The 15,830-nt window shown below is 39.1% G+C and overlaps 1 protein-coding gene across 3 annotated transcripts in view; it reads left to right on the top strand.

Annotated features, from left to right (window-relative positions):
* The first annotated feature begins 640 nt into the window (after positions 1 to 640).
* RBM26 (RNA binding motif protein 26) overlaps positions 641 to 15,830 on the top strand; it is a 52,003-nt gene continuing 36,813 nt past the window's right edge. For all 3 annotated transcript variants that reach the window (XM_084305116.1, XM_084305117.1, XM_084305118.1), the window contains exons 1-3: positions 641 to 1,039; positions 14,344 to 14,462; positions 15,006 to 15,142. In XM_084305116.1, the coding sequence (XP_084161242.1) occupies positions 969 to 1,039; positions 14,344 to 14,462; positions 15,006 to 15,142 (327 nt within the window). In that variant the 5' untranslated portion in view covers positions 641 to 968. The remainder of the gene's footprint in view (positions 1,040 to 14,343; positions 14,463 to 15,005; positions 15,143 to 15,830) is intronic.

The raw sequence follows: 15,830 nt of genomic DNA, 5'->3' as shown, positions 1-15,830 counted from the left end.
GACCAAATTGGTGGTTTTTTACCTGGATGGACACCGGTGGGTGTAAAATACCTTTCCCTCCTCCCTCGAGGTTTTGAACAGTAAGAAAAACATGGGATATAACGAATTAGTCAGGGAAATGCTGAGAAGTTTATTTTTTTTAAAGTAATCTTTACTCTAACCAGTATAAAAACATGGGGTATGAAGATCTGGTCAGGAAAATGCTGAGAACTTTATTTTTTAAAAGAAACTTTTACTTTTTTTTCTTTTAAAAGAAACTTTTTTTTTTTTTTTAATTTTCCATCTGTAAACATTTTTTTTTTTTGTGCCACTTGAGAAATTTTGTGCCACGGGGGAGCGAGAACCGAGCTCCTCCCTCCTTCCCTCCCTCCCTTCTTCCCTAGGAGCCTCCAGCAGCGCCATCAGCCCCCAGCCGCGGCCCGGCCCGGCCCGGCCCCCCTCCCGTCCCCGCGCGCCGCCCAGCCCTCGCGAGACCCGCTCTCCTCGCGAGAGCCCCGCGCCGCCATCTTAGCTACTCGCTCGCTCGCTCGTTCCGCCTCGCTCTGCGGCTGAGGGGCGCGGGAGGGGCGGGGGGCGCGGCGCGGTCCGGGGCTCGTCGTGCCTGGCGGCCGCCTCCGAGGAAGAGGAGGAGGAGGAGAAGGAGGAGGGAAGGGGAAGAAGAAAAAGAAAGGGAAGGGATCCGCGGGGCCGCGGCTGCCGGCGAAGGAGCGGGGAGCAGCCGCCGCCACTCGGTTCCGCCCCCTTCGTGGCGCTGGGCCTCGGGCCCCCGCCGAACCGGGAGAGGCGGCCTCGGGAGCGGGCTCGGGCTCGGCCTCAGCCTCGGGGGGCCAGGGGGGAGGCGCGGCGGCAGCCGGGGTCCCGGCCGGGGGGACGGCACGGGCCCCGCCGCCGTCGTTGTTTGTCCGTGGTGGTGGTGCTGCTGTTGGTGCTGCTGCTGCCGGGGAGACGGGGGGCCCGGGCCGCTCTGGATGGTGGTTAAAATGATCATAGAAAACTTCGAGGCGCTGAAATCCTGGCTCAGCAAAACCTTGGAGCCCATGTGAGTAGCCGCGACCCTTCCCCTCGCTCTCCCTCGCCCCCCTCCTGCTCCTCTCCCCCCCCCTCCAAAATAAAATCCTCCTTTGGAGGAAAAAAAAAAAAAAAAAAAAGGGGGGGGGGGATCCTCAGGGGAGGGGAGGGCACCCCGGGAGGTGTCCTCCTGCTGCTCCTCGTCCCCCTCCGTGGGGGCCCGGGGCTGTGCCGTGCCCCCGCTTCTCCCGGCACAGTCCTCGGCTGGGAGGTAGGTAGGCTAGGACCGTCTTTTTCTTCAGGATGCAGCTTCTCCCCCTAGCGACCACGTTCATCGGCAGCGCCCGTGCTGGCTCCCTTTGTAGCCCGGAGTAAGCGGGAGGTAACGCGTGTGCAGCCCGCGCAGCTCCCCCCGGAGAGGCCAGGGTAATGGCCACGGCCTGCCACCCTGTGCGGTGCCCTTCTCTGAGAGGGATCACGTCTGATACTACAGGCATTTTGCGTTTCTGGGGTCTGCCCCCCAATATTTTTCAGCCATCATTCGTGGTCGTTTTGAGTATTTGACACTCTGGCGTTTCCCTCGCTGTTGCATCAGTTCTGACGAGCTCTTGGGAGTAGGAGCCCCAGAGAATAATTTGCTTATTTGTGAGTACCTGCTGGGCCTCTGAGTATAACATCCACGTGAGTAATTAGGACTCTACTGCAAATAATCCGTGTAATACACACCTTCCTTCTCTGGATGGTATTTTAATAGCATCAATACCTGAACTCAGTTTAAAAGGTTTCATCTTCTGGAAGTATAGTGCCTATAGATATTTGAGATCAAAACATGCTCTTGACTTAACATTACAAAACACAATTGTAACAGAGCTATGTTAAGTTTCTAGAGCTTGATTTGAGTCAGTAGAACTAGAGCTTATAAGCTAATTCTGGTATTAACTTTTCTTCTGCGATGCGTGGTCCCTATGGGCTTTACTCTGACAGTAATGGATGGGGGGGAGGGAAAATTTGGTTTATGGCTTCCATAAACATTAGTTAAGTATATGTATGTACACATACAATTTGTATGGCTCATGTTGAAATAACTTGAGTAAGGCGCAGGAACTAAAATTCTGTGGCACTTTCAGGAGAGCTTCACTTGGGCTTTTTGCAGGAAGGTGGTTCATTTTTCCATGGGACCTAATCCAAACAAAACTGAAATAGATGACTCTTGAGATTAATTTCAGTGGACTTTGAATTAGGCCTGCAATAAATTTCTCTGGGTGCATTTACACAAAACGCTCGACCCTTAAGACTGTGGTAAGATTTTTTTTATTGTTTTTCTTGTGAAGAAGGTGAATAACCTTCCTTTAGCCTAACTGTAAGGTGTTACTAAAACAAGAAAGCATACTTTGTTCTGTGGTAATGGATCCAGCTGATCTATTACCGTCATCATTCTTCAAATGCAGAATGTTCCTGATTACTAATTGAATGCTTTCTTGCAGGAATATTCTCTTAATGGTAATCAGCAGTTTGATATCAATATTAAGAGCATGCTCTTTGAGAGGTTTGTAACAGGTAATATTTAACTTCAGAAAACCTCATAGTTTCCAAAATAGGTGCTGGTAGTTTGAAATGTTGAATCTTGCATGCTTACTTCTCATGAAGGTGCTGGGGATTGAGTTGTTAGCCACAAACAATTCATGAGCATTGTCAAATTCTGTGAAATCTGAAAATGGAATTCTGATGTTAACGTTTGCAGCAGGGCTTCAGTTGACTTCAAAATCCCTTTCTTGAGTAAATGTGTCAGGTTATTTTAATTTTGCAGATCCATGTCCAAATGAATTTAGTCTGCTTTTCTGTACTTGCATATTACACATCAGGAGCTGAAGTTTGTACTTCACTGGTTTATACATTTCCTATTTATAATCTTAAAAACTAACAAAAGTTTGTCAGATATTATTTAGTTAGAGATCAATGTAGTTCCTCCATCCTCTCTGCAGGCTCTGTTCATTAGTGGTGTATAGTTGTAATTTCTTATCCTGGTAACAAGCCCAGGTAGGTTGTTTGATGTTCCTCTGTTTGTCTGAGTATTGATCTGCTGTCTGCTAGTAACAGCAGTTAAACAGTGAAATCAGGATTTTCAGGTTTTGAGATCAGTTTTTCAGGCACGTTTTTCTCTTAAATTAAATGTAACGCGTGAGCAGTTCAAGTGTGGTTCCCATGCTGGAAAATATGTTGTGGGGTAGGGAATTTGCTGACATGGAGGATGTTGAGTTCTCTAAATTTTTAATTTTGGGAGGAAAAAAACGGCAGGAACTGATAAACTCAGCTGTCACTCAGTTTTGTGCAGTGTCCTATATAACTGCATTATCCCATTAAACCCTGGATTTAGCAGAGAAGTATTGTCTTTTCCTAGCAGTCAAATACTCTTGGAGATGCTTCTGATCTCAGGTATCTGAAATGTATACCTACAGCCGTAGCTTCTGGCCATATGAAAATTTTAGTATGCATTTACTTCTTTGGAAGTGTCAGTTCAGTACTAGTACAATAAGGCCCTAAGTGCTGGGCACCTGGTGGTTTTACCGTAGTTTGAAAATATTTTTTTTCTTTTCCTTTTAATGAAACAAAAGTGACAGATGTTCAACCTTGTGGCTCTTTCAGAAACCTTTAGCTGCAAGATAGGCAACTGGATTTCCTAACTACACTAAGAAATATATCACCATATCAGATCTTTATGGAGCTGTTTTCTTGGTGGTTGCAAGGGGAGAAATGTTCTTAAGAAGAAAACAATTTTATAGACAACTTTGTATATAACTTAACCCAAAGGCTGTAACAGAGATGTTTCTGAAGTGTATATTCCAGAACTAGAAAATGTCAAAATCCATAATGGTTGTTTCCTTTCATCAGAAAGTTTTACCTTTAAAATGTTAAAATGAATTAGCAGGAACAACAGCTTTTAAGTATCATGAAACCAGTGTTGTATATATTTGTATAGACAGGGCCTTTTTGGTTGTTGGGTTACTCTCGTATGGGGCCTTTAGGGAATACTGTTTATAGACAAGAAAGCTTGGGAGAGGGGGATGACAGAGGGTTTAGTTCGGGGATTTTTTGTTTGTACTTTTCTCTCTTTCTCTCCACCTCTCCCTCCCCTTTCTCTGGTAAACTTTCTGGACTTCTCTAATGCCTGCATCAAAGCCTCGGTGACCCTCCGTACAAACACTCCTGTCAGGAGGGCAGAAACTGCAAGTGCTGTTGTGCTCAACTTGAGGGTTGGTAGTTCTCTAGTAAGTAACTTTGTACAGTTCTCCAAAGCAGAGGTTGCTTTTGTCGTTTGGGGAGTAACTTTGAAAAGCTGACTTTGGTGCCTAGAGAATCACAAAATGTGCATGCAGCCATGATTGCTACATGTGTGTGAATGTAGTACCAGTGTAAACAAAGTACCGGGAGTACTTCTGTGCCGTAGGTGCTCTGTGTTTGGCTGGAGCCATCTAGTATGCTTCGCTGAGGCCAGCTCTGTAAAGAAGGTAGTTGTGTCAACAGCCGTCTTTCTTTCTTGCAGGTTGTAGTGTGCTTAAGTTTCTATTGTTATATAACTTCTTGTCCATGGTATGGCTCCTGTAGAGTGTTTGAAGGTAATTGTAAACTTGGAATCTAACCTCATGCCTGTCACCTCTAATTTCTGTGCTAGCAAAGTCTTTGCTGAGCCGTATCTATTGTGATGGATTTCTTTTCTGCAAGTGCATTCCAGATCCTATATAAACTGTGTATATATTCTTGCAAGGATGTCAGGATCTGGCTTGGCAGAGTCCCATGTAGGCAGGTCTTCTACATTTTTTTCTTTAATTTAGAGTTTTAAAAAAAATTTCTGTCCAAATGCTGCACTCTGTTTTGCCTTATAAGACATGGTAACGTTCTCCCCCTTGCCCTAATTCTTCACAGTGAAAAATTTTCTTATTTTTAATTACTTAGTGTAAAATACATTTAATTAAAATCTTTTGCTGGCCCATTGTGTTTTAGGTAAAAGTTGATTAAGGTTCCCATATCTATTTTTTGTCTTTATTATATTTACATTTCTGAGGTCTGTTCACTTACTGAGTCAGACTTGCAAGAAAGATGGCAAAAATGTAAAACATTGTTTATACGATATTTAAGCATACCTCATTAAAATTGGAAGCTTTTTTTGCATCATTTAATTCTATAAATGATCATTGCATTGTAACTACTTTAACAGAGGGAACAAAATCCAAATTGTTAAAGAATATTTTATTTGTTACTGGAATATTTTATGGAAAACAAGCTGGTATTCAGCTGTGCCTTCACTATTCTATTTGTTTGCCATGTTTTTCAACCTTTCTCTGTTAAATCTTCATATTTTTTGTGTGTTTGTATCATTTCTTAATTATTGACTACTGGTTAGTTCTGTTCACCCACTAACTTCAGGAAAGTGGTGAATAAAGGAGGTTGATCAATGGTATAAGAAATAAATACTGAAAGAAGTCAAAATGCAAAACCTCAGCGTTCCTTTCCTTATACGTGTTGCTTACCATCCAGCTGGTAATACCCGTCAGCCCATCAGGAGTCTTCACTTTAATTTCCCAAGAAATTTCCTAAGAAGTTCAAAAGCAGTGTATGTTTATCTTAACTTCCTCTGCTAACACTTTACATTAAAGTATTTATAACTAGTATAAGTCACAAACACTCAGCATTGTAGCATTTTTACCGCTGGTTATTCTAATGCATCTGTTTGAACTCTCGTTGGCACCCCTGGCTCACGGAGAGCTGTTATATTTGGAGCTGAACCTTCCTAACCTCTGATGCTGATGGGGTTATGCTTATTTCAAAAGGTACTGTGATAGAATGACAATATCAGTATTATAAGATGAGAAAATTATTCTTGTTACATCAGACTCTTCTGATTTTCATTCATTACCAGCAAAATAGAATCCCTTGGATGCCTTTCAGGCTCTGGAGATACAACAATGATTTTTGCTTTCAACATTGAACACGTGTTGGATGACCAGCAAGCTGGTGGCTGTTCTGCCTCTTGAAAGCTCTTTTGAGTCCTGAGGTGGCTTTTTAAGCTGTTGGTTGCAGGTTGCACCTGTATGAACTTGTAAGATTAGGCTATTGTAACTTCAAACTGTTGTAATGACATCAGTAGCTTGTGTAAGAGCGTCGGAGGCTGTTGCATTCCTGAAGTATATCAATGCTTGTAAAGAGTTACCGAAAGTGAGCATTACGAGAGTTGTCCTTCCCATATACTGCACTGTCTCAAGATAAAATTCAGACCTTGCTGAATGTGTCTGTCATTCAGTTTAATTTTTGAGTTCTGCAGCTTTCTACAGATTGTGGAATATACTATCTTATGTGGTAGCAACACAACCAAATGGTACAGCTGCCTGTGTTAGACTTGCTGCTTTGTCCAGTGAGCAGCATACTAATTTTTCTGCACACATTCAGCCGTGTAAATACAAAGCATGTCTCTCAGCCCTCAAACATAGCCATGCCCACCTTGGTTAATGTCAAGGACTGAACAGTATCCTAGAGAAGTATAAATATTAATCTTTAGGCAACAAAACTAGACCATGGAGTTTAGGTTGTGAATTCTGAGGATTAGAGTGAGACAAATAACATGCAGCTACATGCTCTTTTCTCTTCAGAAAGACCATTCACTGCCTGGAGGATTTCAGGCATGCTTTTGTGGTTATAATTTGTTGTGGTAGTTGAAACTAGTTCCTTAACAAATTTAAGGACTTGCACTATCTTTTTGTACATTCATTTTTGTACATTAATTTAAAGGTACATTTATTTAAAAAAGAATTAACAAAAAACTCATGTAGTTTCTTTTACCTCTTAAAAAAATAGTTGGGTGTGCACAAGCTGTCTCCAAAGTTAGCTTAGTTAAATTCAGATTGAGGTTCTTGGCATTAGATTGAAGGAAAGCAATGAAAAAGATTGGAAATGACTGACCAGCATTTGGGTTACAAGGAGACTTGATGGAAGTTTCCGCTCTATCCTTGTTCCTCTCCATCCACCAAACATTTTTTTTTTTGCCCCCAAGTTGAGTAATAATTCATTTTGTAAAAACTGTCAGTTTACAACAGTTTCGGTTTGGGATTTCTTCCCCCCCCCCCCCCCCCCCCCCCCCAGTAAAATGGTTTAGTGCCCTATAGTTCAACACTTCTTAGGTATGTTTCCCTTTAGGAGTTTGCATGGAAGGACCAAGTATTGTCATCAGAGGGTAGACACTGAAATACTAAACTTCCCTTCATAGGAAAGGTGTGAAAAGCTGCCAAAAATTCACTTTCTATGCAATGATTAATCTGTTGTTCATTAACTGTAAAATGTAAACCAGTTTGTTTTGCCATGCCTGTTAGATTTTTAACAAAATAAAGGATTTTTCTCTCACTAAAATGATTTTTAAAGTATTTACTGAAACACCGTAGTGCCAGGTCTGCACCAAATTTTGTGGCTATTACGTACAGGAAAAAAAATTACACTTTTGAAGTTGCATCTCAGACTGGCTTTGTGGTTTATTGAGAACTGACTTAAATGATAAATTGCAACATGAAGAACTTTATAGCACTGCAAATGTGGTGTGTGTGTCTTGAGAGGAGGAAAATGTCTGATTTTTAGATATTTCAGACCTTTCCTAAAGCAAACTGCTTACAATTTTAAAACGCTTCAGCTTGGTATATACGTAGGATACCAAGAATATGCATCTCTACTTCCCCCGTGCTTTGTATTGGAAGGCATTTGTTATGTTAAAGGTTAAAGTAATTGGAAGTGATGTCCAGTGCATCGTTATAAGTCCAGTCTTGTTCAGGGCACTGAACTATCACGATTACGGATTCACAAATAACGTAGCACACCCTCAGTCTAGTCACGTCCCACGGCCACGCTTAAAGAGTTTGGTCGTGTTCAATGAGACCTACCATGGCTGGATTAATGACTAGTGCAATTTATTAAAGCAGCAGGTACATACACAGGTTCTTTGGATTGCCAGTGATAAATTCACTGTCTGCAAAGCACATGCAAATACCTAAAGTAACACTACCTGGCTACAAATGTGTTAAAGGATGGAAAGCGACTACAGAGATTTCTAAGTTTCCTGGGGGCACTTGGCATAAGCAAGTGCTTGAATCTTGCCCAAAGGTGACCCGGGGGGGGCTGAGCCCGTCAACGACCAATCCCGGAAATCAGAAGGTGTCTTCCCTTACACGATGGTATCTTCTGTAACACCCTCTCTCCCTTAACATAATTTATATAGTTTTCAATCTTTTACGTGGAGTTTAAGTGACTCTAGTTATATATAACTAAGGCCTGAAATTTTCTCACTTTGCTTTTAAAGATACAGACTAGAAAAGTTTAAAACACAGTCTCAGTGAGGTGTGGCCACCTTTGGAGGCAGGTAGCCTCTGGGATGGAGGTCTGTTTTGGCATTATGATGAGAAGTTCACCAGAAGGACAGCATTTTGTCAAAAACATCGCAGGCCGTTGGCCCAGGGTAGGAGGTATGCAGCTATTGGTTCCGATGTACCTTCAAGTTCCCATTTTATCACAGAGCCTGGCTGCAGTGTCTCCACTCCACTCCACCCTGTATACAGTTCCTCTTAGAGCCAGCACACCAAATTTTTCTAGTATGGCCAACACTTAAGGATGGAGGCCTAGGGAATGTTTAGGTAGTGCAGCTACACCCCACTCTGGAAGCATCTTCACTGCTCTACCTTTTCTTTAAAATGTGAATATCAGTTTAATTTCTAAATCAACTCTGGCAATTATTCCACAACATCCTATGGGGAAATCAGATTGGAGTAGGACAGGTAGCATTAATAAGATACTTCAATATGTGAAATACTCATATACGTTCTCATCAACCTCATAACTATCATTTTATTATTCTTGACTCTTCTTACCACTTCTCAGTTCCTTGCATTTTTTTCTCCTCATGTTTTAAGAATTTATCACTTGTGTGGCGTTTGTTGTTGTTTTTGTTTTCCCTTCAGTTGATGCAAGAATTGTAACAGGAGTCCTAGTGGCCTTACGTACAGTATTTGGGATCTCTCTCTTGGTGGAGAGTTCAGGGCCCTGTAGGGGAGACATACCTGAAGTTCTCAATTGATGGATGGATACTGAGCCCAACAGAGACTTTCAGATCTGTCTTCGTCTTATATTTAAAATACTCAAACAGAATGTTGTATCTTTGAGTTTATATGTATTTGCTGATCTTTAAACATGTTCACAGGCACCAACCTGGTAAAACGTGTCCTTAGCATACTGCAGGCAAAGTTTGGTTTTGTTCACTCTTAAAACTTGGAAGATACTTACTGTGTTTCCATTCAGTGTCTTAGAAAATGATTCTTTTGCAATATTTATGTACAAAGGTATTTTGCTGGTTTAGCTTATCTGCCTTGTGGAATTGCTTTTAGCTATTTTGCCAAAGTCTTTTCAAGTCAGTATAAACTTTGCTGTTGGTAAGAGGTTTTGTGTATACAGCTACACCAGTGAAACTTCTTGGCAAACAACTTCTGAATGTATTTCACACCCACTGAATTTTTAGATTAATTTGGTTTGATGCTTGTAATTGAATGTGTTTATGAAAATTAAAGTGGGTTCTCAATGTATTTAGCATTCTGTATTTTAAAATATGTAAATCTGAATATTGGAAGCTGATGGGTTGAATGGTGCTTAAAGAATTGAGAAGTATTAAAATTTACTTTACTTTGAAATTAAAAATAAATTAGAAGAGGAAAAAAGATGGTGCAGAGAAGTGCAATCCTCAAAGCATTGGTTACTTACATCTTTTTATGGTTTAAAAATGCTTTTACATCTTCAGTTTTCCTCTTCTGCTTTTTCTTTATTTGAAACGGTGAATTGAAATAATCTCTGCAAAAGCAGATGAGATTGGAAGCGATGGATTTTCAAAGAAGCACCTTGAATTTTTCCTTGAGTTTTGTTGTAGTTACCAGCTCTTGCTCCTGCATTTGAGCAGAGTATTTGATTGGCCATTACTTTCCTTTTTGACGCTTTTCTCCAGTGGTTAGCAGTTGGAAGTATCCAGATCATTCCCTGAAGAACATGTAGAGCTCTAGCAAGAGTATTTTTCCATCTCTGCCTGTATGTGAAATAGTGTTTATTAAAGCAGGATTTCCAGAGTAATTTCCCTTGTCTAGCATAGAGCAGTAGACACACCATTTTTGACTAATATAGTACAAACCCTGTAAAGAAAGCAATACTAGAAGTAAAAACATTTAGCATTTCTGGTTAAGATCATATATCTAGTAAGTGGGCGAAAGAAAATGTGGTGTAGTGTTTAATTGTAGCAGGCATTGGAATGTTCTTCTAAAGTGAAAATTAGTTCAGATGATTATGCCAACTGTTTTTTGGTTGCTTGATTAAAAAAAAAAATAGAAATCTATGCGATTATCGAGGCATGTAGCACTGCCCTACAAAATCTTGAAGGAATGTAGATAGAGGATTTAAAGTTGAGAAATGTTCTTTTACACATTTAAATGCATTTTAATGTTTTTTTCAAGTAACCAAATTTTAGCATAAGAATGAATTTAAATCTAAATTTAACATATTTTTAATGCACATATTTATTTCTGTTTAGGTCTGTGGTATAAGCTAAGGATTCAAACCTGTATTGAACAATTGAAAGTATATTATTCAGTAAATGCTATAATTGAAATATAAATTGATATTGAATTCTGAAATGGTGCTTAAGCTATTTGAAATGCATAGGTGGTAGCCTCATTTTTCTAATTTTTCTCAATAGTCGATTAAGGATGTTCTTCACACTATTATTGATCTTTTTAACCTGCAAGAAGACAACATGCTATATACAGTGTGAAGAATCCTTGTGCTACACTGTATTTTGCTGTTGTCTCAGTGTGGGGGCCTGTTTTCTTCAGAGTGACATCGCTTAATAAACCATTGTCAAGTATAAGAGTATAAAATACAAGTCAGGCTCACAAAGTGTGATAAAGCTAGCTCAATATGCATGAAACATCCATGTGCGCACAGCAGAGATACTGCAAGTATATTGCCTATTATTCACAGGCAAAGGCTCATATTCTGTAAGAGTGTAGTGTTAAACTAGAGAACGTAAGGACTTGGGTACCAGCAAGCCCTCCATCAAAAACCCAGTAGATTCTGACTGAAGTTAGTGGAGGATGGAGAGTTTATACACGATATGTCAGAATCATCTCAGAGTGAAAAAATAGATGTGAAGCAGCCCTCCCCCAAACAAAAACATGAAAGGTAATATCCAGAACTCAAATAGCTGTAAAGAGCAGAAAATGTCAGGGTGACCTCCTGGATTCACAGTTCGGTAAATTTAAACATCTTTTGTAACACGATGAGGCCTCTTGTTGCTCTCTTCTGCCACTTACGTTGCTAGCAGTTTGATTTTTCCATCATCTTAAGAAAACAACATTATACAAGACTCCAAAAACCAGTGAAAGATCATACTAAAAACTCATTAAATATATCTGGATGCTAGTACGGAAACAAGCATGGTCTTCATGACAATGTGGAGAAAACCAATCATTTTTTCTTTGGTTTTCTTTTTTTTTAAGCTTTGAACAACAGTCATAGAAGTAGTAGCTTCTCTTTCAAGTCACATCAAGAAAGAAGTCAGCTTCTCAGCATAATTTGCAGTTTTATATAAAAAGTAGAAAAAAATCGCAAAATCATTCTGCTAGTTGACAAAAACATTTTTGCCATCTCAACTGCACTGTACATTATATTCCTTATCACTTAATTGGCGGTGATTCAAAATAATTCATCCGTTTTAGTACTTCCTGAAAAAAAATAAAATTTGTTGAGTAGCCAAAGTATGTAGTTTTAACTTGAAAACGTGTAAGTTCTTCCTGTTGTGTACAGCGGAATTTCTTCAGTTACATATTGTATGGTGATAACAGAGTTCACTAAATTTGTTTTGCATCATAATGTGTGGTAGTATCACATATGGAATGATAAATGCAAAGACAGTGCCACAGGAGAATGAGGTTCTGTCTTCTGGAAATGAAAAGCACATTTATGTACGTTTTTATTGAGGATGTTTCCTTGGAGTTGAGTGGATGGAATGAAATTCTGAGATCGTTGTTGGATAGATAATAGCCTTGGAGGATAGGGGAGAAAAGCACTAATTGTTATTTTTAAACTGCTGTGTGCTATGTTTTAAAGTTTTTGGAATCTAGATGGCTTTCCAGTCAAGGTTTTATATTTTCTGCTCTGCTTATGAGAGGAAGAAAAAAAATTAAAGTAAATTTAGTACTTAATATCTTATAGTTGCTACTGTAGTAGCTGGAGAATTAAATAAAATAAACTGCAGTAGCTAACATTAGACATCAGTGGGTTTTTACTTTCTAGGCCGTTTTTTTTTTTTCCCACTAAATAGTTTTGTGTGCATTCATGTGTCATCTAAATGATTTGTAGCACATTTGTAACTGATATCTGACTTTGTATTATTGTATAAAAACAAATTGGGGAAATTGAAATTTCAAAAAAAAAAAAAAAAAAGATTGTAGTGTTTTATCTGAGTTTTATGAAGTATTGAAAGGTGGAGAAGAAGAAATTTAAGGATTATTACGTGAAAATTGTTCCCTCCTACCCAAATGATTTTCCTCTTGTGACTGTGGATATACAGTATGAAAATGGCACAGTTTTTTTGAAGCATGATTCAGCTTTAAACTGGGAGAAGAATGCAAAGCTTCTGTGGTGACATTAAAGTCGGATTAAGGAACAATCGAATATTAATTTTGCAAATTCAACCGTTGAGAAGTGGAGAAATGCTAGAATTCTGGCCTCATGGGGGCTGTACAAGATGACACCCCTTACTGCAGCCAACATGCCTCATGGCACATGTTGACCCAGGCCTCCAGGTAGTCTGGTGAAATGATGTGCTCGGTGCTAGCAGTGGATCAGCAGTAGTCATGCAGTTCTGCTGTTCTCAACCTGTAAGGCTCTGTGCCTGTTTTCAAGATGTCTTTGTGCCTGGGCAGCGTTTTCTTGCTGGGTAAAAGAATTGTTAAATCTGAGCAGGGGCAAACCGATGTGGTAGTTGGAAGACAAAGGTTCTGGAAGAATTTTTGTGTGTGTGCAGTTTTTTTCTTTGATTAACAGTATGCATCTGCATTTTGTTGCTTTAGTGTGTGCTCTTCTGGAGTTTAGGCCGATTGTGAACTCCCATCTCCTGTATCTATGAGTAATGCAGGCTAACACAGAAAATTGTGCTATGTCCCCTAGCAGCTCAGGTTGCTTTTACAGCATGAAGTTCTGTTATTACCTTCTTTCTGGAGGATGCTGAGTTATGTTTGAAGCTTTGACCTTTAACTTCAGAGTACTCCATGCTGGGCCCAGGATATCCAGGGGATCTCCTAAGGATGGATATATGCTGACAGATCTGCTTTCTTTGCTTAGTGGATATGTTTGTGCAGAGGATGTTGGGTGCAGTGCAAGAGAGAGCTTCTTTGGGAAAATGAATTAAGTAGCATGATTTTGTGAAGGATTTGTTTCCAGCATCTAAAATATGTGTCAGTTAAATTAACAACATTCAGACTTTTAATTAAGATTCAGTGTTGAAATTTCATGAGTTTTAACGTGGAAGAGACTTGGAGTTGCTGTTCTGTTCAGTCACTGTGGACATAATTTGCTGTAGCAGTCAGTATTCGTGTGACACTCACATTCAGAGCAACTCCCTGAGCATACTTTAATATTACTTGTTTTGCAGTTATTTTTGATAGGGAGAATGTACAGTTAGGACACATCAGTGCAAGTGTCTTTCTTCTTCTATTTTTTTTAAAACACCATTATTAACTTTGCTCATAAGCCAAACAAGCTAGCTGTCTGTATCACATCACTAGCATCCAAGTGTCAAATTTTCCGTTTTTTTTTTTTTATATATATATTATCACTCACTTCTAATGTATCACTTAATTCATTTATAATTCTATAGACAGACTTTTTCTCCACCAGTCACTCAGTGCTACAGAGGTTTCACAGATTCCATAATTGAGAAATTATGGAAGTATTTGTTGTAGTTTTTGTATTTTTAAGACCGTTGAGCAGTTGAAGCTGTTTCACTCTAAATTGATCTTTCTAGTTTGTTCTAAAGTACTCTGGAATATTGTTTGGAAATGTCACTTGTAGAGAATCATCTCTCTGAAGAAAAATGTGATACTTGTGATTTTTCATATCTGGACTGAGTCTTAGAAAATACCCATGGGTGTCTTTCAATTACTTTGCTAGGAAAGGTTTGGGCCCTCTATATGATACAGGTCATACCAGTTATAGACATTCACTTCTGTAATTTAATGGATTCTGTGTTTTATGTGTTCTCAATTTCAGATGCGATGCAGATCCATCTGCCCTAGCTAAATATGTTCTGGCTTTGGTAAAGAAGGATAAAAGTGAGAAGGAACTGAAGGCATTGTGTGTTGATCAGTTGGATGTATTTCTTCAAAAAGGTATGGTATTTAGCTATTAAGCCTGAGTGAAAGTTTGCCTGGTTAAATTTAAGCAATCTTTTAATGTAGAATCCTGTGTTTATCTCTTTATAAGCTTTACTACTTGGAATTATGTAATTCTATTTGCATAAATAGATACATATATTTTAAACAGGTGTATAGCACAATATGTAAGCTTTATTAAGTATGTTTTCTGTCTACTGGTATTCCTGAAAGAAAATTGAAGATGGTAAGAATTATTACCTGAATTAAAAGCAGCGAAGCTTTGTATATATTCCAAAAGTATTATTCCAGATAGTTGATTAAAAGACATTAAAAACTCAGGGATTGGAAGCCTTTATTAAATATTGTCGTTACTGACATTTCTTGACTCTGTAAAGCTCCTTCTAAAATACAAAGCATAAAAGAAGAGTATTAAAAAACATGCTAAAGTGCTATTCACTGTTTTAACTTTCTGGTGTTTTTTTTTTTTTTTTCTAAAAACTAATATTAACTGAAGTTTTGAATGTTGAATATTTATTTTCATACTTCCTTTACTTTTAGAAACTCAGATATTTGTGGAAAAATTGTTTGATGCTGTGAATACAAAAAGCTATCTACCTCCACCAGAGCAACCATCGTCAGGAAGCTTGAAAGTAGAGTTCTTTCAGCACCAGGAAAAAGAAACAAAAAAAGAAGAGGTAAGGACTGAGTATGTATGTCTTTAAATGTATGTCTTCCCTTATTCCCGCAGTTTACTTATTTCATCATGTTTATTTGTTTATTAATAGTAGTCCCAAATCTTGAATGACAGCTTAAAATGTCAGAAAGTTTTTCTCTTTAATGTTGAGTACTGCTGCACAGTTTTTTGTAACATAATTTCATAGGTAAACCACAATGGTTCTACTGGGCAAATGCAAATAAAGTTCCTGAGTATCGTGGGAAGTATGATACAACCTGCCTTAGTTTTTTGCTCAGGAGGGTGCTCTAATTATGTTGCACTTCAAATTTTCCCTTCCTAATGGCAGCTGTCATTCCTCGAGGTGCTCGATCCTTACCCTGGTACTGGTAATTCTGGTCGGTTCTACAAGCCAGAAAAGAGTAGGTTTGGCACTTTCCAACAGCAGCTTAGGTTTGGTTGTATGAGCATGATCTGAACCTGCTAACCTGTTGATGAGGAAAAGACCTTATTGTACCAGTTGTTGAACATTCATGTCCCTGCAGATCTGTTGCTTCACCTCAATATGGAAACGTCTACCTGTATTAAAAGCTAATGTATTTTCAGTGCAGCATAGTAAGGGTTTCTTTTGCTACTTTATTTTCTGGCAACCACTGCTCTGAATGTTCTCAGAAATTAAATACTTAGTATGTTACAAAGAATCCCTCATT

This window comes from Netta rufina (assembly GCF_964035555.1).
Source record: "Netta rufina genome assembly, chromosome: 1".
Classification (NCBI taxonomy): Eukaryota; Metazoa; Chordata; class Aves; order Anseriformes; family Anatidae; genus Netta; species Netta rufina.
Note: the sequence above shows the minus strand (reverse complement) of the source record. Positions and strands in the feature narration are given on the sequence as shown.